Source organism: Meriones unguiculatus, chromosome 18 (assembly GCF_030254825.1).
Source record: "Meriones unguiculatus strain TT.TT164.6M chromosome 18, Bangor_MerUng_6.1, whole genome shotgun sequence".
NCBI classification, from domain to species: Eukaryota; Metazoa; Chordata; class Mammalia; order Rodentia; family Muridae; genus Meriones; species Meriones unguiculatus.
This window is the reverse complement of record NC_083365.1, coordinates 66274240-66296863: the sequence shown is the minus strand read 5'-3', so window position 1 is coordinate 66296863 and position 22624 is coordinate 66274240. Positions and strand designations below refer to the sequence as shown.

General features: G+C 49.4%; 1 protein-coding gene across 1 annotated transcript in view; it reads left to right on the top strand.

The window, feature by feature from the left end:
• The window catches only part of Ralb (RAS like proto-oncogene B), a 35480-nt gene extending 13193 nt beyond the window's left edge, over nt 1-22287 (top strand). Inside the window, exons 2-5 of the mRNA XM_021633221.2 lie at nt 7339-7501; nt 13907-14115; nt 16616-16793; nt 20576-22287. Coding sequence (XP_021488896.1) covers nt 7388-7501; nt 13907-14115; nt 16616-16793; nt 20576-20695 — 621 coding nt within the window. The 5' untranslated portion in view covers nt 7339-7387 and the 3' untranslated portion in view covers nt 20696-22287. The remainder of the gene's footprint in view (nt 1-7338; nt 7502-13906; nt 14116-16615; nt 16794-20575) is intronic.
• The last annotated feature ends 337 nt before the right edge of the window (nt 22288-22624 follow it).

The window sequence follows — 22624 nt, the reverse complement described above, 5'->3', positions numbered from 1 at the left end:
GTATGCGGTGTGTGTGTGTGTGTGTGTGTGTGTGTGTGTGTATGCGGTGTGTGTGTGTGTGTGTGTGTGTGTGTGTGTATGCGGTGTGTGTGTGTGTGTGTGTGTGTGTGTATGCGGTGTGTGTGTGTGTGTGTGTGTGTGTGTATGCGGTGTGTGTGTGTGTGTGTGTGTGTGTATGCGGTGTGTGTGTGTGTGTGTGTGTGTGTGTGTATGCGGTGTGTGTGTGTGTGTGTGTGTGTGTGTGTGTGCACGCGTGCGCACACACAGTGCCAGGTGTGAGTGTGTGGAGAACAACTTGAAGGTATTGTCCATCGTCTGTTGCATCTGGGGGTAGACCTCAGGTTGCCAGCTTGGGTGGCGAGTGCTTTCTCCCACCACGCCACCTCACCAGCCCCTGACCCAGTCTTTACAGTGAGGGCCGTAAACGCTGACTGTGTAACTCATGGGCACACTGTGTGTTTACCATGTCCTTGGCTTTCTGTGGTCAAGAACTCTCTCTCCTCCCATCGTTATTTAGTTCTTATTATAGGTATGGGTTTGTGGGTTCTAATCTTCTTTGTGTGTGTAGAGGTCATGGGTACCGTGACAGGTGTCCACTTCTGGAGACAGACTCTCTCTGAGCCATGTAGACTAGACCACATGGCCATTGAGGCCCGAGATCCACCTGTCAGCTTCCCTAGCCCTGGGATGATAAGCTTTCATCTCCACAACTGGCTTTTCCTGGGTTGCTGAGGATCAGCTCCTCCTGTCTGCGGGGCAAGCACTTTACTGAATCAGCCCCAGCCTCTTAATTTTCCAATCATGTGTTTTAGTGAGCTTTTCTTTGCTATGACAAAGAACTTGACAAAAATCCATTTTTTTTTTTTTTAAATGGGGGTAGGCTGTTCAGATACCTCGGTGGTTAAGAACACTGGCTTTTTGTTTTTTGTTGTTGTTGTTTTGTTTTTTTCTCTTTTTCTCTCCATCTTCTGAGGTCTATCCTGTTTGCCTTTCTGAATGAGGGACAGGAGCATACCACAGAGGGCCTCTGAAAGACTCTACAGAGCAGGGTATTAAAGCAGATGCTAAGACTCAGCCAAACTTTGGGCAGAGTGCAGGGAATCTTATGAAAGAAGGAGGAGATAGAAAGACCTGGAGAGGACAGGAGCTCCACAAGGAGAGCAACAAAACCAAAAAATTTGGGCCCAGGGGTCTTTTCTGAGACTGATACTCCAATCAAGGACCATGAATGGAGATACCCTAGAACCTTACACAGATGTAGTCCATGGCAGCTCAGTGTCCAAGTGGGTACCCTAGTAATGGGAACAGGGACTGTCTCTGACATAAACTCAGAGGCTGGCTCTTTGATCACCTCCCATTGAGTGGAGAGCAGCCTTACCAGGACACGGAGAAGAACAATGCTGACAGTCCTGATGAGACCTGATAGGCTAGGGTCAGATGGAAGGGGAGGAGGACCTCCCCTCTCAGTGGACTTGGAGAGGGGCATGGGAGGAGATGAGGGAGGGAGTGCAGGATTCGGAGGGGACAAGGGATGGAGCTACAGCTGGGATACAAAGTGAATAAACTGTAATAAAAACAAAACAACAACAACAAAAATACCGACTACTCTTCCAGAGGTCCTGAGTTCCATTTCCAGCAACAACACGGTGGTGGCTCATGACCACCTATGAAGGGATCTGATGCCCTCTTTTGGCATGTAGGTGTACATGCAGACAGAGCGTTCCTGCATTTAAAAAGCCAAATAAATGTAAAAAGGTGCAGCCTACAGTGGCACACAGCTTCTTATCTTCAGAGCCAGGCCAGGAGGTGGGTGTGTCAAGAGTGATGCAGTGACAGACACTTGCCTGCCACCAGAGTCCTAGGTCCTTCCCTGGCCCTAGCAAGCCCACTGCGGGCCGTGGCCTGGGTTGGAAATCTCAGCTTTGGTTACTTCTGATTTGCACTTAAACAACAGCAACAAAAAACGACATCTCCTGGCTGGAGAGGTGATGGAAAGGTTAGAACATGGCTTCCCAGCACCCACAGTGGGCGACTCACAATTGCCTGTAACTCCAGCTGAGGGGGATCTGACGCCCCTGGCCTCTGTGGGCACCAGTGCTCGCTCAGGAGCACACACTCCCACATAATTTACAAAGGAGGAAGGGAAGAAAGACCTGATCTCCTGCGGCTTGTTCCAGCCTCAGAGTCCCTGTGCAGCTGGGTTCGTTCGCTCTTCTAATCTCTGGGTGCCTCCACACAAAGCTTACGGGGAGCAGGGGATCCAACCCAGCATGCTGGCCAGGCGCTCCACGGACCGAGCCAAACCCCACCCCAGGTTGTTGTCTTCAGTGATTATTTGGTGAATACTTCCTACATAGAAATCGACGTTATTTAAAATGAAAACAAACAAAAGACACAAACAGAAAGCAGGAGTAAATGGTGCTGGGGAGACTGCGTGTTTGATGGTTTCTGCTCAAGCACGAGGACCTGAGCGCAGATCGCCAGAGCTCGTGGAAAGCCAGGCCTTGAGCCAGGCACTGGACTGCAGACACGGAGGGATCCTGACACTCACTTCCGTTTCATCGGAGAAACCCTGTCTCAAAATACAAAGAGGATTGGGGAGATGGCTTCCCGCCAGGCTTGTCTACCAGAGTTCAGTTCTGGAACCCACATGATAGAAGGAGAGAATCTGCTCCCAATCCTTCCTCTCCCTTCCACACGTGTGCGGTGGCATGGGTGCACACACGTGCACACACAAGCGCAAAAAGCAAACTACCGCAAATAAAGAATGTAAAAGTAGAGGTGGCAAACGACTGAGGAAAGAAAACCCGCATCCACCTCTCACCTTCACGCATGTACACGTGTGTCTGGGCACACCCCACACTAAAAACTACGTGCAACACATGCGCGCGTGCCAGGCATGTAGTGCACACTTCGGTGTCTGCACATGTTTGAAAGCACCCTGCACCCGGCTCCTTTTCATCGGGCTGTCCGAAACAAGGCTGAGGAGCTGCGGCCTCTTAGGCCGTGGGAGTTCCACCCTGGCTCAACTCTGCAGGAGACGGAGGCTGAAAAGGAGGCCAGAGGCGGTCTCAAGTTCCTGAATCACAGCCTTGTGGGGCGCCTGCACCCCCAGTCTGTCTATTTCTAGCCCCACTCAGGTGTGCTTAATTATCTAGTTAATTGCTTAGCTCACTGTTTTAAAAGTGCTTAATTAGCACAGGGGGAGTAGGGCGGATGCCTGGGGTGGGCAGGTACTGGGAGAAGTGCAAAGAACTGAGCAGATCTATGTATGACCTTGACTTTGAGCAGTCTACGGCCAATCGTGGAGCTAACACCAATGCTAAGGGCCCCCAAATCATCCAGAAAAGGATGAATGAGGTTCAGTCTGCCTGATTTCAAAAACAGATAAAGTCCATAAAAAATAGTTGGCAAAACTAGAAATATGACCTCAAGGGCTTTGAACACAAGACTGCGGAGGTATGCAGTTAACAGTGAAGGCCAGGCCAGGTATGATGGCCACGCCCGTCGTTCCAGCACTCAGGAGGGAGAATCCTCACTTCCAGGCCAGCTTCAGTGACACAGTGAAACCCTGTCAAAAAGAAAAAAGAAAACAAAAACCAAACACTGCTCCAACAACAACAAAAAACAGTCCCCACAAAGAACACAGCTATGGAGCCAGCTCTGTGCAAGGGTGAAGACCAGACTTCAGGTCCCCGGAAGCCATGTAAAAAGCTGGCAGCCCACATCTCTGACTGACTCTTGGGTGGTGATGCAGATGGGGCTCCCTTCAACTTCCTGGTCATCCAGCTTCAAACAGTGAGACCCTCTCTTGGAAGATAAGGTGGGCGGCCGGGTGTGGGAACACAGCCTTTAATCCCAGGGCTTGGGTGGCCGTGATGGTTTGAATGGGAAATGGCACCCATTGGCTCAGGCAGTAAATGCTTAGTGTCGGGTTGGGGAGGCTTAGGAGGTGTGGCCTTGCTAGAGGAAGTGTGTCACTGGAGGTGGGCTTTGGGACTTCAAAGACTTGTGCCTTTTCTACTTCGCTTTCTCTGCTTGTCCTGTGGGTCAAGATGTTATGTCCCAGCCTCTGTGCCTGCTGCTCGCCGCTCTGCTTCCCTGCCATGAAGAAACCGTGAGCCAAATGAATCCTTCCTTCCATAAACCACCCTGGCTCCTGGTGTTTTATCACAGCACTGGGGAAGCAGCTGAGACAGACGTAGGGGCACATGGACCTCAGTGAGTTAGAGGCCAGCCTGGTCCACATGATGATTCCAGGCCAGTCAGGGCTGCAAGCCCTGTCTCAAAATGGAAATGTAATTTTTAAAGAGGTCGAGGAGCCACCAAGATGGCTTGGCCTTTAAGAGCACTCAGTGCTCTTCCAGAGGACCCGCTCAGTTCCCAGTACCTATGTGAGTACTGCCTGTAACTCCAGCTGTAGGGGCTCTCTTCTGCCTATGAGGGCACCCGAATATTTGTGGTATAAACAACATAGACACATACACATAACTAAAAAATAGAGTGGACAGTGACAAAAATACCTGATGTCAACCTCTGGCCTCCACATACATACTATACATCCATGCTATATGTATGTACACATATACACACACACTATACAATGATACATATATGTATATACATGCTATACATTCATATGTACCCACATATACTACACATACATGCACATATACTATTATACATGAAAACATACACTATACATATTGTACATACACATATTCAGTATGCATACACATATACATACACATTACACACATACACATACATGCATGCACCCAAACACATATACAAACACTATACACGAATAAACACATGAACACACACATACTTGCACATACACACATACTATACATTTATGCACACATACATATACACAGCCACACATGCACACTATATATACGCACATACATCCATGCACACACGAGACACACAGACACACTATACACACAAACATGTTATACACACATATGCACACATGCATGCAGATACACACCTGCACATACCCTGTATACACATACTCCACATATACACTATACATACAGACATACACTCACTCTACACACACACACACACACACACACACACACACACACAGTGTTTAGGGATTCTGAGTGACAATTTTCAGGTCTACCTGACTTGAATTTTTTTTTTTTATCTTAAGTTTGAGACATGGTCTTATGTATCCCAGGCTAGCCTTGAAGGCTGTATATAGCTGGAGGTGGCCTTGGACTTATGATCATTTTTCCTGTGCCCTCTTGAGTGCTGGGGTTAAAGGCCACTCCTCCTGTTTCCTCCATCTGGTCTTTCAATGGTGTCATTTTTTCCTCAGATGCTGTTTTTGCTTCTGTGAACGCTGATCAGGCCTTGTTTGTATAAGCCCCAGTCTGAGAAGTCCTCGGGGCTGTGTGCTGACTTCTCTTCACTTGCTCTCTGGGATTGCAGGCTGGAACGGTGGGTGTGTGCTGCCCCCGTGGTGAGCCGTGCCTCCTTCAGAGAGGCCTCTTGGCTCTCTGTGTCTCCGGCTACAGCAAGCATTGCCTGTTAATTGCTTGGCCTGGGAGGAAGAAAACTGCCCATGTCAGGGCCCATCAAGGAGCCTCTTGGTTGTCGTTAGAATGTTATTTCCTTTAACCTATTTAGTAAAAAAAAAAAAAAAAAATTTAAATTTGTTTTATGCATATGGGTGTTTTGCCTGCCTGTGCATCTGTGTACCTTGTGCATGCCTGGCACCTGTGGAGGCCAGGAGGGCATCAGATTCCCTGGGACTGGAGTTGCAGACAGTTCTGGGCCCCTGTGCGGATGCTGGGAATCAACCCTGGACCTCTGGAAGAGCAGCCAGTGCTTTTAACTGCTGAGCCATCTCGCTGGTCCAGTCCTGTCCCATGTCCCCACCCAACTCCTCACATGCCTCCCCCCCCCTTCATGAGACAGGTTGTCGCTGTAGCTGTGGATGGCCTGGAGTTCACTTTGTGCTCAAGGCTGGCCTCAAACTCAGGAGAGTCCTGAGGTAAAGGCATGCGGCACCAGGCCTGACTCTTCCAATGGATTCTTTTAAGAAGTTGTTTATTTTGTGTGTGAAGGGTGGGCCCATGCTGTGGCACGTGTGTGGACGTCAGAACACAACCTTTGGGAATAGGTTTCTGCTCAACTGGGTGGGTCCTGCGGCTGAACTCATTGTCTTACGTGGTGACAAATGTCTTTATCTGCTGAACCATGTCACCAGTCCTCCACTGTGTTTTTGAAGATGATTCCTTGAGAGTCTTGGTTTCTCCACTGAGAAGTTACCTCAGTTCTAACTCTTCCTTGCTTAGTCATGGTGTGCATGTATGCATGCATGTGTGTGCATGCATGCGTGTGTGTGTGTGTGTGTGTGTGTGTGTACGCTCGTGTGTGTGTGTGTGTGTGTGTGTGTGTGTGTGTCTTAGAGGTGGGGAGTAGAGGGACATGAGTCAAGGGAGAAGTGAGAATACAGAGCTGGAGATGGAGGCCCCCAAACTGTCCCCGATAGCTCCTTTTGGAACTTGACCGGTTTGCTTCATCTTCCAGAAGCCCTGTGGTGACTGCTGTTGCTTTAAAATGTGTGTGTGCGTGATTCAGAGGTGGGAGACTGGGGAGACTGGGGCATGTGGAGGTCAGAGACAGCCTTGAGTGTCACTCTTAAGGTGCCTTCTGCTTCTAGGCAGGGTCTCTTGTTGGTCTGGAACTTCATGTGGTTGGCCAGACTCTCAGGCCACTGAGCCCAGACATCCGCCTACCCCCTTTCCAGTGCTGGGACTGCAAGGGCCTCTGCCTGAGTGCTGGGCTTTCAGGTGCGAGCTTCAGGCCTGGCTCTGGGGTTCAGAGCTTGAACTTAGGTTCTCGTGTAAGCGCTTTGCCGACTGAGGCGTCCTCGGCTTAGGGCGTACTGACTTTTATAGGGTGACTGCCCCTTGCCGCCCTCCCTCGGGGTGCAGGCTTGGGATAGCCACTCCTGTTTCTCCTCTCTCAGCTTTGTACTATCCTGGTCTCCCTTGGGTAAGTGACTTCAGAGTTATCAGACTCTGGGTTATCATGGGTCTTCCTCTCCAGGCCCTTCTTTGCTAGAATGGGTTAGGTGTTTCCTAAGTGCGAGGGCTGGAGAAATGGCTTGATGCTAAGAGCACTGATGACCACCTCCAACTCCCGCCCGCCGGCCTCTGTGGGCACACACAGGCATATATACACACACATATACTCACACATGCACATAACTTAAAAATCACATGTTTGAGGTGTAGGCATGTCATGTGCTGTTTGAGTTCAACTGGATAGAATGAACACATGCCATCTCTGAGTGCTTGTCTCTGTCACCTGCAGCTCCCCATCTGGGCCATCTGTCCACGTGTCACCGCCTCAGACCAGCAGGATGGCTGCCAACAAGGGCAAGAGCCAGGGCTCCCTGGCCCTCCACAAGGTCATCATGGTCGGCAGCGGAGGGGTGGGCAAGTCGGCGCTGACGCTTCAGTTCATGTATGACGAGGTAAGAGATGCCAGAGCACCCTACCCAAGGGACCGCGCCCACTGTAGCATCGTGTGCGCCCGCTCCAGCTGTTCTGTGTCCATTTCCCTGTGCGGTTCTTGAAGAGCTTCAGGGGAGGGAGTCTCAGCAGAAGATTCCCCCCGTTGCTGATGCGGTATGACCTTAGCTGTGGCGGAAGTGGAAGGATTTTCTCCGCACGCAGCATTTCCACTTTATGTGTACTTTCCTTGAGCTAGGAGCAAAGCAAGAGAGAGGCCTCTATATAGGTGCTGTAACTTAATTTTTTTATTATTTTAAATTATATGCATATGGAAAAATGGGGGGGAGGGTGCGTGTGGGGTGTACAAAAGTGCAGTTGCCTGCAGAGGCCAGAAGAGGGAGCTGGATACCCTACAAAGGCAGTTGGAATTGCCCAGTCTTCTGGGAACCAAACTTCTGGCGTCTCCAAGAGCAGCAGGTACTTGTCACCACTGGGCCATCTCTCCAGCTCCAACATTTTTTTTAAAGGCAGAATCTCAAGTAGCCCAGGCTGGGCTCACTATGTAGCCAAGGATGACCTTGAACTTCTGATCCTCCTCTGCCTCCCCTTGCTGGAATTATAAATCTTGCCTGGTTTATGAGGCTCCGGGGATGGAGCTCCAGGCTCTGTGTGTCACTCTGCCAACGTAGGTACTCTCCAGCTTCAGGCGTTTGTGTCTTGAATGACTTGAAGGGACCAAGCATGGAAATTGAGTTCAGCAAGAGGAAGTTAGGTCATTGGAAGTGTGTCCTTAAAGAGATGTTAGAATCCCAGACGCTTTCTGGTTTGTTTGTTTGTTTGTTTTCCGGCTTCCTGGTTGCTGGGAGGTTTCTGCTGTGTGCTGTTACTGCCATACTTTGCCTCACCTGGTTGCCTAAGAACTGTGGGTGAATGTTCTGAAACCATGGGTCAAAATGAACCTTTTCATGAATTTTATTAACTCTGTGGTGTGTGTGTGTGTGGGGGGTGTATGTGGAGGCCTAGAAGACAACCTTGCTGGGTTTTCTTTAGTACCTGTCTACCTTGGCTTTTGAGACGGGGTCTCATTGTCCTGGTGCTCTCGAGGCTGGGCTGACTGGCTAGTGAACGCCTGGGAACACTTCATTCCATCTCCCCTGCCCTGACATCACACGCACACAGCCACACCAGCTTTCTGTGTGGGGTCCGGGACTTGAACTCAGTTTCTTGTGGTTGTAAGGCAAGCACTTTACCAAACGAGCCAGCCCCAGCCCCAGTCCTTCCTAACAGTAACGTTGGCCACCAGCTTTTAGCCTGGAGTTTAGGTGGAGCTAAATCACGGCAGAGGCAGGGCTGTGGAGAGCAGCGGCGAGGATTCCTGTGGTTCTGGCAATCCATACATTGTGCCAAAACTGAGATCAAGAATCCTCTTCCAGTCTAAGAGCAGTTCTCATCATGGCTGCAGATAGGGGAGAGACGGGCGAGCCCTGTCTGGATGTTTTATGCTTTTTAAAAAGAGTTAACTGTGTATGAGTGCATGCCACAGCACTCTGAAGTCAGAGGGCAGCAGGGAGGGGCTGCTTTTCTCTCGGCGCATGAGGCCTGGATTCAAGTTTTCGGGTTTCGATACGATTACCCATCAAGCTATCCTGCTGGCCCAAAATTCACTCTTTCGATTCATGCAGGTGTGGTCGCCTGCACCTGTAATTCTAGCACTCAAGAGGCTGAGATAGAGTGTTATGAGTTTGAGACCAGCCTGGGCTGGGCCCCCACTTTATTTCTTCTTTACTATGTATGCTTTCAGTATCATTCCTAAGAATCCATGGCCAGATCCAGACTCACGAAGGGTTGTGCTGTGTTTCCTTCTGAGTTTCTCTTTTAGTTCTTACATCTAGACTGCTGCTCTTTTCAGTTAGTTGTTTATATGCATTGCATAAGAAATCCAGTTATCCCAGAAGCAGAAAGACACACAGGATATATACTCACTCATAAGTGGATATTAGACATATAATATAGGATAAACATACTAAAATCTGTACACCTAAGGAAGCTAATCAAGAAGGAGGACTCTGGGTAAGATGTTCAATCCTCATTCAGAAAGGCAAAGAGGATGGACATTGGAAGAGGGAGAAAACAGGGAACAGGACAGGAGCCTACCACAGAGGGCCTCTGAAAGACTCTACCCAGCAGTGTATCAAAGCAGATGCTGAGATTCATAGCCAAACTTTGGGCGGAATGTTGGGAATCTTATGAAAGAACAGGAAGATAGGAAGACCTGGAGGAGACAGGAGCCCCACAAGGAAAACAACAGAACCAAAAAATCTGGGCCCAGGGGTCTTTTCTGATACTCCAACCAGGAACCATGCATGGAGATAACCTAGAACCCCTGCACAGATGTAGTCCATGGCAGCTCAGTATCCAAGTGAGTTCCCTAGTAATAGGAACAGGGGCTGTCTCTGACATGAACTGATTGACCTGCTCTTGGATCACCTCCCCCTGAGGCAGGGGGGAACAGCCTTAAAAGGCCACAGAAGAAGACAATGTGGCCACTCCTGATGAGACCTGATAAACTAGGATCAGAAGGAAGGAGAGGAAGACCTCCCCTATCAGTGGTCTGGGGAGGGGTATGGGTGGAGAAGAGGGAGGGAGGGTAGGCTTGAGAGGGGAGGAGGAAGGGAGCTACCGGTGGGATACAAAGTGAATAAACTGTAATTAATAATAATAAAAAATAAAAATAAAATGTAAAAAAAAAAAGTCCAGTTATACTCACCCACTGTATTTTCCAGTTGTTCTTGTCATTTGCTTACTTGTTATTTTTTTCTATGCTTTTTTAAATTTACTTGTGAGTACCTTTGTTTGGGTGTGTGACAGGGGAGTGCATGCCTTTGAGAGCCAGAGGCTGCAGCTTTCCTGGAGCTGGAGTGACAGATGGCTGTGACCCATCTCACGTGGGTGCTGGGAGCCAGCTCAGACCTAGTGAGTCATCTCTTTTGGTTCCTTTCCAGAATTCTTTTTTCATTCTTTTTCTTCTCTTTTTTTATGGGGTGGGGGCTTGTGGGAGTGGTGACAATAGTTTTTAAACCTAGGGCCTCACACATGTCAGCGTAGCGCCGTGACCCTGAGCTCTATATATGCCCAGCCATTTTCAAACCTTTAACTTCTTATTTTTAATTAACTGACTTATTTACTTGGGGGCAGCAGGTGGAGAGATGGCTCAGTGGTTAGAAGCGCTGGCTGCTCTTTAAGAGGGTCAGGTTCAGTTCCCAGCACCCACGAGGCGGCTCAGCAACCACATGTAACTCCAGTTCCGGGGAATATGACAGCCTCACCTGGCCTCTACAGTCACCAGCACCCGTGTGCATGTGCATGCTCACGTCTGTCACACACCCACCTAAAATAATAATTAAAAATAATTTATTTATTTTAAATTTATTTTATTTTCTGTGTTTGAGTATTTTGCCTGTGTGTCAGGTGGCCATGCAGGCCAGATGAAGGCATCGGATTTCTTGGAAGATGTATAAGATCAGGAAGTTTTCCTAATTGCTGAGCGATTCTCCAGCCCTCACTTGGATTTTTTTTTTTTTTTTTTTTTTGAGATTCTCTTTGTAGCTTTAGCTGGCCTAGAACTTGCTGTGTAGGCCAGAGCCATCTGTCTTCCTGTCTGTTTTGTGTGGCCCTTGGGGCTAGGTTAGGGTGCTGTGTGAGCATCCTGGGGGTGCTGCATTTTGAGGCCCAGTCTCCTTAGATTGCTCAGGCTAGCCCTAAAGCTTGCAGTCCTTCTGCCTCACCTCTGGAGCACTGGGCCCAGCTGAGCCAGCTCTGGGTGGCAGTCACCATGCGAGCATGGGGACCTGAGTGGGAACCTCTGGAGTCCAGGTAAGCTGGGTGCAGGAGCTGTAACTCCAGGACGTCTGTGGAGAGATCGGAGATGCAGGCAGGACTCTCCCCAGTGTGGCAAGCAAAAGGAAGACACAAACATGCCTCACAAACATGGTGGGAGCTGAAGGCTGCTGCCTGAGGTTAGCCTCTGACCTCCACGAATGTGCTGTGGCACGTGCTCCCCCACACGCCCACCCACATACATCACACACACTCACACGCACTAACTGTAATTTAAAAAATAATTTAAAGGAGAGTGCATTTTAACAAAATATTTTTCTAAATTCTCATGAATTAGTTAATTTTTCTGTATGGCTTCTATCTATCATCTATCTAATCTATCTATCTATCTATCTATCTATCTATCATCTATCTATCTATCTATCTATCTATCTATCTATCTATCTATCTATGTTTTTTAAGACAGGGTTTGTTTGTGGAGCAACTGGCTGTTCTGGACTCCCTTTCTAGACCAGGCTGGCCTTGAACTTACAGAGATCTGCCTGCCTATGCCTCCTGAGTGCTGGGACTAAAGACGTGTGCCACCACACTGGCTCTGTGTGGCTTTATTACCAAATACACATTTGGGGGAGGCTAATCTGCTTCTTCTTTTTTCTTCTTTTTGGTAGCTTTTGAATTTTTGTCTTTGGGGAACACATACATAGGAATCAGCAGTGCAGTGTTTGGTTGAGCAGCTATTTGCTGAGCATCTGGGGGGCCTCATCTTTTATGATGCCATTTGGTGCCACAGTGACTCCCTCGAGTTTTGGGGCCATTGTGTTTCTGGAGATTAGATTCCTAGGAGCTGGATGTGGGGAGGGTCAGAGGATAACATTTCTCATTGTATTAGATGGTCACAGGTCTCTCTGTGGGATGGTCCTGTCCCCTGTCCGACGGGGAGCAAAAATGCTGTGTCTCAGGGTGGCACTTTCTCCTTTTCCCTACCTCCCCCTTCCCTCTTCTTGCCCTCCTCCTTCCTTCTCTCTCCTTCCTTCTGCACTAGTGAGGAGAGCATGTCTCCGTGCTGTTTGTTTTGGGGATTCTCTGTCGGATGCTCACGCCTCCCCACCGGTATGAGTTAAGAGGAGAGCTCTGTGCCCGTGGGCCAGAGCTTGCTCTGTTCAGTGCTTGCAATTGTGCTGTGTTGTGCCTCTGTTGGTTTTCATTCTTGGGAAGTCTAATTTATCAATGTTTTTTTTTTTTTTTACATGGCTTCTAGACTTTGAGTCATAGTTAAAAAGGCCTTCTCTGCTTCAAGGTAATAAGGGTCTCACTGTGTCTGCTTTCAGTGCTCGACCGGATTTGTTTCTTAATTTACATGTATGTGAGCATGTTCATGTATGCAGATGCATGTGTGAGGTGTGCACATGTGTGTGCATGAAAGTGTGCCTATGGAGGTCAGAGAACACCCCCTCAGCCATGGCCCACTTTGTTTTTGAGACAAGGCCTCTCACTGGCCACAGCTCAGAGTAGGCTGGGCCGGCTGGGCAGTGAGCCCTGGTGTCACGGTCTTTATGCCCAGCACTGGCGTTATATGCACGCACTGCTGCCGTGTTTGGCTTTTTTTTGAAGATTTATTTTTCTTATTTGTAATTACATGTGCCCACATATAACTGTGTGGGTGTGTGCATATGGGTGCATGTGCGCATGCTACATGCATTGGATTCCCCTGCACCTGGAGCTACAGATAGTTGGGTCCTCTAGGAGAGCAGGATGTATTCTTAACTGCTGAGCGGTCTCTCCAGCCTCTGGCCTTTTTGGTGTTGCTTTCAAATGTGTGATGTGGGGATTGAACTCAGGTACTCAGGCTTTCTGGTCGGCACTTTACCCATTAAACCATCCCCCAGGCCCTCAGTAGTTGGTTTTATTCTACATTCTGGTTCCTCTTGCCAAATTTCTTTGGGCTGAATTTTATACTTCTGATCATTTTTTTTAAGATTTATTTATTTATTATGTATATAGTGTCCTGCCTGCATGTTTGCCTACATGCCAGAAGGCACCAAGCATCATTATAGCTGGTTATGAGCCACCATGTGGGTGCTGGGAATTGAACTCAGGACCTTTGGAAGAGCAGCCAGTGCTCTTAATCTCTGAGCCATCACTCCAGCCCAACTTCTGTTCATTGTTATCACAGGCCTTTTCATTGTTAGTTAGATAATTTTATGCTGTATTGACTAAGAGTTCTGCTTAGTGCCTGGTTTCCCGTCTGTAAAATGGGGCTCTCTGCCCCTGTTGTTGAAAGCCTTAAAGAAAAAAAATAGCAGAACTTAGAGGTATCAAGAAAGGAAGGGTTCCCAAGCATGGTGGGGCGTGCCTGTTATTCTAGCATTTAGAAGGCAGAGATGGGAGGCTCAGAAGTTCAAGACTAGCCTGAACTACATAGTGTAACTCTGTCACAGGAAGGAAGGGAGGGAGGGAGGGAAAGAGGAAGGATCGTTAGTATCCCCGATGTCTTCTCCAGTGCCTTAATTCAGCAAACACAAAGTCAATGGTAAAGCACTCAGATGGAGAATCGGGGCTGACTGTACTCCTTCATTGTGTTTTCCCAGTTTGTGGAAGACTATGAGCCCACCAAAGCCGACAGCTACAGAAAGAAAGTGGTTCTGGACGGAGAAGAGGTCCAGATAGACATTCTGGACACAGCCGGCCAGGAGGACTACGCCGCCATCCGAGACAACTACTTCCGAAGCGGAGAGGGCTTTCTGCTTGTCTTCTCCATTACGGAGCATGAGTCGTTCACCGCCACGGCCGAGTTCAGGTGCGAGAGCTGGGCTCCAGACCCTCCTGCCGAGGGGCCAGGCTTCGAGATGTGGGGTTGAGTACAGTGGTAGTGGTGAGGAAGAGCTTTGCCTTGGACTTTGCCACAGGGCTTTCTGAACCGTGGTACACTTGGGTCCACCATTGCTTCCATCTTCTTGTGCATCCTCTGCCTCCTGAGCGGTGACTAAAGGCTGGAGAAGACATCGGGGATACTAACGATCCTTCCTCTTCCTCAGTGTGTCACACCTGGAAGGCAGTGCTTTCTATTAAGAACCTGAGAGTCTGACAATGAAAAAGGAAAACCACACTTTGCAGCTTTCCCCCTAATCCTTTTTTATTTTTAGTTTTATGTATTTTGTATGTATGAGTGTTTTGTCTGCATATGTATCTGTGTGCCTGCTGCCTGTGGAAGCCAGGAGTGGGCATCAGATTCCCTGGGACTACAGTTACAGACAGCTGTGAGCTGCCATGTAGATGCTCTCACGAAGAGCAGCCACAGTTCACTGAGCCATCTCTCCAACCACTGTGTGAACAAGCCATAGGCCAACCTTAACTGTCTTCACTGTCTACCTTATTTTTTGAGACGGTGTATCAAGGAGTGGGGTTGCCTGGTGAGCAAGTCCCCAGGACCCTGTGTCTCCACCTCACAAGTGCTGAGGACACAGGCTTGCTATCATCTCTCACATCTGACTTTTTAATGTGGTTCTTGGGAACAGTCTTTTTTTAATATTTATTTTTCTTTTATGCACATTGGTGTTTCGCTTTGGTGTATGTCTGTGTGAGTCCCCTGGAACTGGCATTAACAGACAGTTGTGAGCTGCCAGGTGGTTGCTGGGAATTTAACTTGGGTCCTCTGGAAGAGCGGCCAGTGCTCCTAGCTGCTGAGCCGTCCCTTCAGCCCTGGTTGCTGGGAATTTAACTTGGGTCTTCTGGAGGAGCGGCCAGTGCTCCTAGCTGCTGAGCCATCCCTCCAGCCCTGGGAACAGACCATTACCTCAGCCCTCTTCCCAGCTTCCCTTCTCCATCCTTTAAGAATATCTTTCTTATGTTAGTATTTGTGTGGGGTAGAGTATGTGCACATGTCTATCTGTGCTACAGAGAAGGTGTGGGGGTTGGGGAAGACTTGGGGAAGTCTCTCTTCTACCAAGTGGGTCCCAGGGATTGAACTCAGGTAGTCAGGCTTGGTGCTAGACTTCCTTCCTGGCTGAGTCATCTCCACAGCTCCCAGCCTCCATGCTTTAACAAGCTCTTTCTTGTGTTGAAGTCAGATGACCAACCGAAGGGAGTCAGCTAAACATTTCCCAAGATAAGGAAGGCAGCCCCGGGGAGGCATCAGGGCTGAACTCAGCCCATGTGGTAGAGGAGGCAGGTGATAAGGTGGGGCCGCTAGCTGTGCTTGTGGCCTCAGACCTCCAGGCTGAAGGTCCTGGCTCTCTACAGCTGCGACGTGTGTGTGGAGAGGACCGATAGGCAGAGGAGGACAGTGGGAGTGTGTCAGGAAGCGTTTATGTGGGTAGTACTCTTGTGATCACAGTCTGATTTTGATGCAGTCCTGAGGATGAAACAGGAAACATTTTCTCTCTTGTCCCTGTATTGGAGCTATTAAAAATTTTGTGAGCTATCGCTTTGCGTTTGATGGTCGTTTTTTTTTTTTTATTTAGTCTATTTATTTATTTATTTATTTATTTATTTATTTATTTATTTAGGTAGTGTCTCATGTAGCCTAGGTTTAACATCATGTAGCCAAGATGACCATGAAGTTCTTCTGGTCTTCCTGTCTCTGCTGAGTGCTGGGATGGCTCTCATGTGTCACTTTGCCTGTCTGTAGAGTGCTGGAGATGGAGCCTGGGGTTCTGCATGCAAGGCGCATACCCTGCCAACTGGGCCACAGCCCTGGTCCCTTTTAGTTTGTTTTTATCCCTGAGATTCAAAGAGGGTTCCTTTTCTTCCCTCCCCAACCCCTGCCTCCACCTTTTTGGTTTCCCCCATAAACCGGGAGCCCTGTCAAGATGCAGGCTCCTGGCTTCCTGCGCGGATGTCTCCTGTAGGAGTGTGGGGCAGAGAACTTTGCAGGTAGAGGGAGACCAGGTGATCATGATGGCAGAGAGCTGAGGGCCAGCCCAGCTGGCCAGCTCTGCCAGTAGAGACCCATTTTGAAATACTCCCCAAATGGGACGGTTCCTCTCGTTCTTTAGCCAAGCTTTTTGGATTCGCTGTGAGCACTGAGGCATACTACCAGCTGCTTGCACGGCTGACTTCTTGGCTAGCTTTAGAATAAAAACCAAGCAACCTTCTCTGTTGGTGTGTGCGCACTGGGCCGGGCGCCATAGTGTTCACGTAGAGGTTAGAGGGCATCTTGCAGGAGTCATTTTTCACCACTCACTGTGAAATCAAACTCAAGTCTGGAGGGCAGCCCCGGCAGCCCCTGAGCCATCTCAACGGCACCTCCCCTCTCCTTTAGCTTTCTTAACCTCACTTTCTTGACGCATCACCCACAGGGAACAGATTCTCCGAGTCAAGGCCGAGGAAGATAAAATCCCGCTGCTGGTCGTGGGCAACAAGTCTGACCTGGAGGAGCGGAGGCAGGTGCCCGTGGATGAGGCCCGAGGCAAAGCGGAGGAGTGGGGTGTGCAGTATGTGGAGACGTCAGCGAAGACCCGGGCCAATGTGGACAAGGTAGCACGAGTTCCTGAGGTCTTGGAAACTGGCTTTCGCTGGCTTCAGACACAGCCATCTTACGTGGTTTTTTGTTTTGACTGTGTCTGTGTGAATGTCTGTGTCTGTGTGTGTGTCTATGTAGGGTTTTGCACATGTGAGTGGAGGTGCTCACAGAGGCCAGAAGAGGTCGTAGGACCCCCTGGAACTGAAGGTGTAGGTAGTTGTGAACTGTCTGGTGTGGGTACTGGGCACTGAAATCAGGTCCTCAGCAAGAATGGTACTCTCCCCTAACCACTGAGCCACCTCTCCAGCTGCCACCACCACCGCTTCTCTTCTTCCTCTTCCTCTTCCTCTTCCTCCTCCTTCTTCTCCCCCTCTTCTCTCTCCTCCTCTACCTCCTCTTCCTCATTTTTCTTTTTGACAGGGTCTCATAACACCCACAGTCTGGTTTCAGGCTTAATTATATAGCCAGGGATAGCCTTGAACTTGTGATCCCCTTGCCTCCATCTCCCAAGGGCTGGTATCACACGTTTGTGCCACCACAATCAGCTTGTCATTTTCTGCTGTTCTTTCTTTCTCTTTCTGTTCTCTTTTTGTCTTTTTGATAAAGTCTCACACAGGCTGGCCTAGGCTCCATGTGTAGCTGAGGAGGCCGCTGAACTGCTCTTCCAGCTTTCACCCCTCCAGCCTCCAGTGCTGGAAGGACAGGCATGCACCACCACACCCTGGCAGTGCTGGGGATGGAGCCTCGGCTTTACCCAAGCACAAGGCCTCTCCGACTTTCTCTTCTGCACTAGCGTTCAGGGTGTTACCACACAGCTGAAGTAAGCACCTCACAGCTTACTTCTCTCTGTTTTCACAGGCCACAGCGTGGGCTCTTATGTCACGTACTGGGCTTGTGAAATCAGTGCAGAGCCATACAGGCAGAAGGGCCGTCTGCACCGGTTATGCTGGGTCACAGATCTCTCTACCTCTTCTTCATCTCCGTCACAGGGTGGCCCAGGCTCATGCTGTAGGGTGTCATTCCCTTGATTTGCATCGTACCAGGGAATGTTGTGTGGCTGGCCGGCTCTGGGGGAAGGCTTGGTGCTCTGGGGGACATCAGGAGGGTTTGGCTGAAAGTGGGAGTCAGGGCCTGCAACACACCTCTGTGTAGCCCGGGGCACAGCGGGAATCGTCCTCCATCATCAATCATTTGGGTCGTTTTGGGTATCTTATTTCTTTATTGTTAGAATCACATTTATTTTGTGTGTGTGTGTGCGTGTGTGTGATGCACACATACCTGTGCACGCACATGCCACACCACACATGTGAAGGTCAGAGGAGAACCTATGAGTTTTTTGCTTTTTTTGTGGAGATCCCAGGGGATTGAATTCAAGTTGTCAAGCTTGGCAGTAAGTACCTTACCCACAGAGCCATTTCCCTGGCTGGGTCTGTCTGTCCGTCTGTTGTCTTGAGATAGGGTCTCATGGAGTCCAGACCGACCTCCAGCTCTCCACATAACACATGCTGGAATGACAGGTGTGGTGCATCACACCGACTGCCAGGCTGCCAGGGTAGAACTCAGGGCTTCGAGTATGCCAAATGCCACTCCACCAGCTGCCACGCCCAGCATCTGCCTTTTGTTCACATTGTATCTGAACTCTCTATGCTCCTTGAGAATTTTACACATCTGTTTCTTCTCTTCCTATCAGTTTCCCAGCCGAGGGAGACGCAGGGGTGTCCAGGTATTGCCTTCATCTTGAAACAAGGTCTCCCAGTGTAGTTCTGGCCTCCCACAGCTGGCCTAAGCCTTATCTTTTAAAAACCAGGAGGGCTGTCTGGTCCTGGTAGCACAGGCCTTTGATCTCAGTACTCAGAAGGCAGAGACAGGCAGAGTTCAAGGCCAGCCGGGCCAACAGAAAGAATCCTTGTCCAAACAACGACAACAAAACAGAAGGACTTCCTCAGCATGAAAATTGCTTTTGAGGGGGTGGTAGTCAACTCTCTGGGATATTATGAGGGGAGCATTGCACATTATCATCTCTGCCCCCACTCTCTGGACGAGCTTTGACCTGCAGGCAAGGCTCAGCAGGGCCTTGTACCGAGCAGCGACTTGTAACGGTAGTGAGTTTTCTTCAGTATATGTTTTCCTCCAGAAAGGCTTCGCAGAAGCTCGGCCCAGGAGCAGAGTAGGCAGCATTTTCAGTGGAATGATCCCACAAGTCTTTCCATCCTGCCTTTTATCACAGGATCAAACACAAGTCTGTCGCTTTGGACCCATGGCTGTGCTAGCAAAAAGGGTGTGGAGGCCAGCCTGAGACACTTGGGGTTCCCTTCACTGTGCCTGGGGGTCATGGTAAGCTAGCCTGTAGATCTATATGTAGCTGAGGAGGACTTTGAACTTCTGATCCTCCTGCCTCTGCCTCCCGAGTGCTAGGATTACAGGTGTGCACCATCATGCCTGGTCTGTGCAGTGCTGGGGATGCCATGCCATCGTACATGCTAGGCAAATGCGCTGCCAACTGAGCCACACCCCCAGCTCTCACACTTGCTTTTCCCCTTGATTTGTCTCTGAGATCAGCTCAGAGCTGGTGGAGATAAAAAAAAAGCCAGTGTTCCTTGTCAAGCTTCCAGTTTCTAGGGAAATCTCTAGTGTGTCTTTGCAGGGAGTATGTTTTGTCTGCTAGGTTGTAATCAGACCTTTGGTGATTGTTGGTAGCGGAGGGCAAAACCCAAAACCTCACTGGCAGATGATAAGGCCTGTCTAGATAACACCCAGCTGCTCATCTTTCTTGATAAAATTCATCTTGGCAATGGAGTTGGGGAGAAGGGGTGGAGTGGGGGGTGGGGGTGGGGCTGGGTGTAGGTGAGGACTAAGGCTGTGACTTCTCTTTGCCTCTTCTCCCTAGCTCTCAAGTTCAGGAACCTGCCTTCCTCTTTCCTGGCCCTTGCTTTCCCACATTTGCCACTGGTGGCTTTTAAAGTGAACTTGAGGAGGGGACTGTCACTCATAGTGGCATCTAACCTTTGTAGTCAAATGAGGCATTTTGGGATGAGACAGAGCAGAGATTCATCCTTTTCTTCTTTCCTTTTTTCATGTGTGTGCGTGTGCGCACACGTACGTGCACGCACACACATGTCTATTCCGTCACATGTGGAAGTTATGGGAATCAGCTCCCTCCTTTTACCATGTGGGTGTTAAGTATTGAATTCAGGTCATCGGGCTGAGTGGCAAGGGACTGCCTGCCCATTAGCTTTTCTGGAAACGGGAAGAATAGACTCACAGGCCACACTAGAACTGTGCTTGCAAAAGCATATTTTACTTTTATTATGTTATTAGGAAAAGATCTGGCAGGGCGACAGGCTCATCCTGTGAGTGTTGGAAGCTGTGTGGAATGGCAGAGCTCTTCTTTTTGGGAGAATCGGGGAAGGGGGTGTTCCATTAAATCCGGTTCTTACTGATGTAGATGCTTTCTTACTTACTGATTGTTGATGCTTTGTTTTTAATGGAACAGGCTCATGAAAGTAGTCTTGGGGGCTGGGATGGACTCAGTTGATGGAACTCTTGCCTTGGGGCCACCACCAGTGTCCCCTATCCCAGCCCCAGGGTGTATGGGAGGACCAGGAGTGCCTGGCCATGCACAGCCAATGGGAGGCCAGCTTGAGCTACAGGAGAGCCTGTCTAAAAAGAAGAAATGAATGAATGTACGTTTGTACTCTGTGCCACAGGAGCTACGTGCGTTCCTGCCAATTGAGCTGCTGGTTGGTGACTAAGTGGCTTCCCTCCTTACTCTTCTCTCCCTTCTCCCCGCTGCCAGGTGTTCTTTGATCTCATGAGAGAAATCCGATCGAAAAAGATGTCAGAAAACAAGGACAAGAATGGCAGGAAAAGCAACAAGAGCAAGAAGAGTTTCAAAGAGCGGTGCTGCTTGCTGTGAGCAGGACGTGGGTGCAGAGCAGCGTGGGCCACGCTGCAGCGTGAGGCTGGAGGTGGCCTCCAGCCCGGCTTCCTGCTCCCGCAGCTGCATTCACTGTCACTTCTTTAAATGGGACAGTATCTGTGCGTCGGTGGCTGGCAAAGAAAAGATGCCTTTCTCTGTGTACTGGATCTCTTAATTTTGGCAGGAGCTCAGAGAGTCTACCCCACCCCCACCCTTCCCGAACCATGGCCACCACCAGCTCTAGGGACAGAGTGCTGGGGATCAGAAAAAGTATTGTCACAGCCTCTTATGTCCCCTAGTTTTAGGACATGACCATCTTTTGTTTGAAACTCAAAATGCTCCATTTTAGCTGGGAATGGTGGTGCACACCTGTAGTCCAAGGACTCTAGAGGGTAAGACAGGGAGGGTAGCCTGAGCTCAAGACCAGCTTGGGCTACCTAGCGAGACTCTGTCTCTAAAAGAAAAAAAAAAATTACTGTCTTATTTTCTTAGATTTTAGAAGAGGGTCTCCAGCAAGACCCCTTGTCAGTTCTTACCAGTTTAGAAGTACACAGAAAAAACCCTAAGCTCTGATAATACTGAAAACAAAAGATTTCTTTCTTTCTTTCTTTCTTTCTTTCTTTCTTTCTTTCTTCCTTCCTTCCTTCCTTCCTTCCTTCCTTCCTTCCTTCCTTCCTTCCTTCCTTCCTTCTTTCTCTCCCTCTCTCTCTCCCTTCCTCCCTCCCTCTCTCTCTCTTTCTCTCTCTCTTCCTCCCTCTCTTCTTCCCTTCCTCCCTCCCTCTCACATAAATTCCTGGGCCTTGGAAGCAGAATTAGAAAGATGACCTTCACTTGGGCCAGATAGGCTGCACCAAGCTTCCTGGCGTCAGTGGGCCGCTCTCCGTATTTAAATGCCAGCCAGGTGCTGGCTGTGGGCTTTCCCTCCTCAGCACCCTTATTTAGTGAGGAAACGTTCTGTGGGGGCGATGCAGGCCTACACTCCATAGTGAGCTTGTTCTCTGTGACTGGGTCACTCTCCTGTCCTCTGGTGTCCCCCTACCCCGCCCACCCACAGCAGCCATGTCACTACGTCCCTCTCCACTCACTCCACCAGCAGAGGCCCGGCAGGCAGGCCTGTTCTTTTTCTTCCTTCTGTGACCAGTTCAAATCATGTCCCACAACATGAAGCCAGTGCCAGCACTGGACCGTCTGCTACCTCTCCAGAGTCCTGGTGACTCCCAGTTTAGAAGAGGGGGAGGCCCGGGGGGGCCATCACCTGTGGCTCCCTGGCAGCTGGTTCTGGTGGCGCTGACAGTAGCGGGGTTCCATAGGCCGTGCCCACTCTCCGGTGAGCTCCTGAAGCTTGGTCCCGGGGAAGGGGACCCCGGGACGGCAGACTGCCGCTGAGCACACACCCCTCCCATCTTTCAGAAGTGAACATTTCCTGGTTAGGTGCCGAATGTGAGTCCGGGTGGGGTGAACAGGAGCCCTTGGAAATGGATGGCTTTTATGGAGGTTACGGGAACTAAGGTCTGACCCCTGGAAACTGATCTTGTGTCACTTCCAAAGAATCATGGGCTTTTTCGAATAAAAAAAATATATACTTTTCAGGATTTCGCCCTTTTGCCTGCCTGCCACCTCAGGGAAAAGAATTAGCAGTTACTTGTTCTTAACAGATGTGTTGTGGTATCAAACAAGCATTCCTTCGGTGAATCCCATGGGCTGGGAAACTCAACTATAAATACAAGCCATAATTGTAACTTATCTCTCCTTTGGGAGACATCTCTATCCTCCTTAAAATAGAAAACCTTGAAGATAATCACACCAGAGGGCTGACCAGAAAGTCGTGTCAATGAAAGAGTTCGCTGACATGAAAGTGTGCACTCGAGCTGGAGAGAGGGCTCAGTGAGCATGAGCACATGATGCAGAAGCATGAGGACCTGGGTT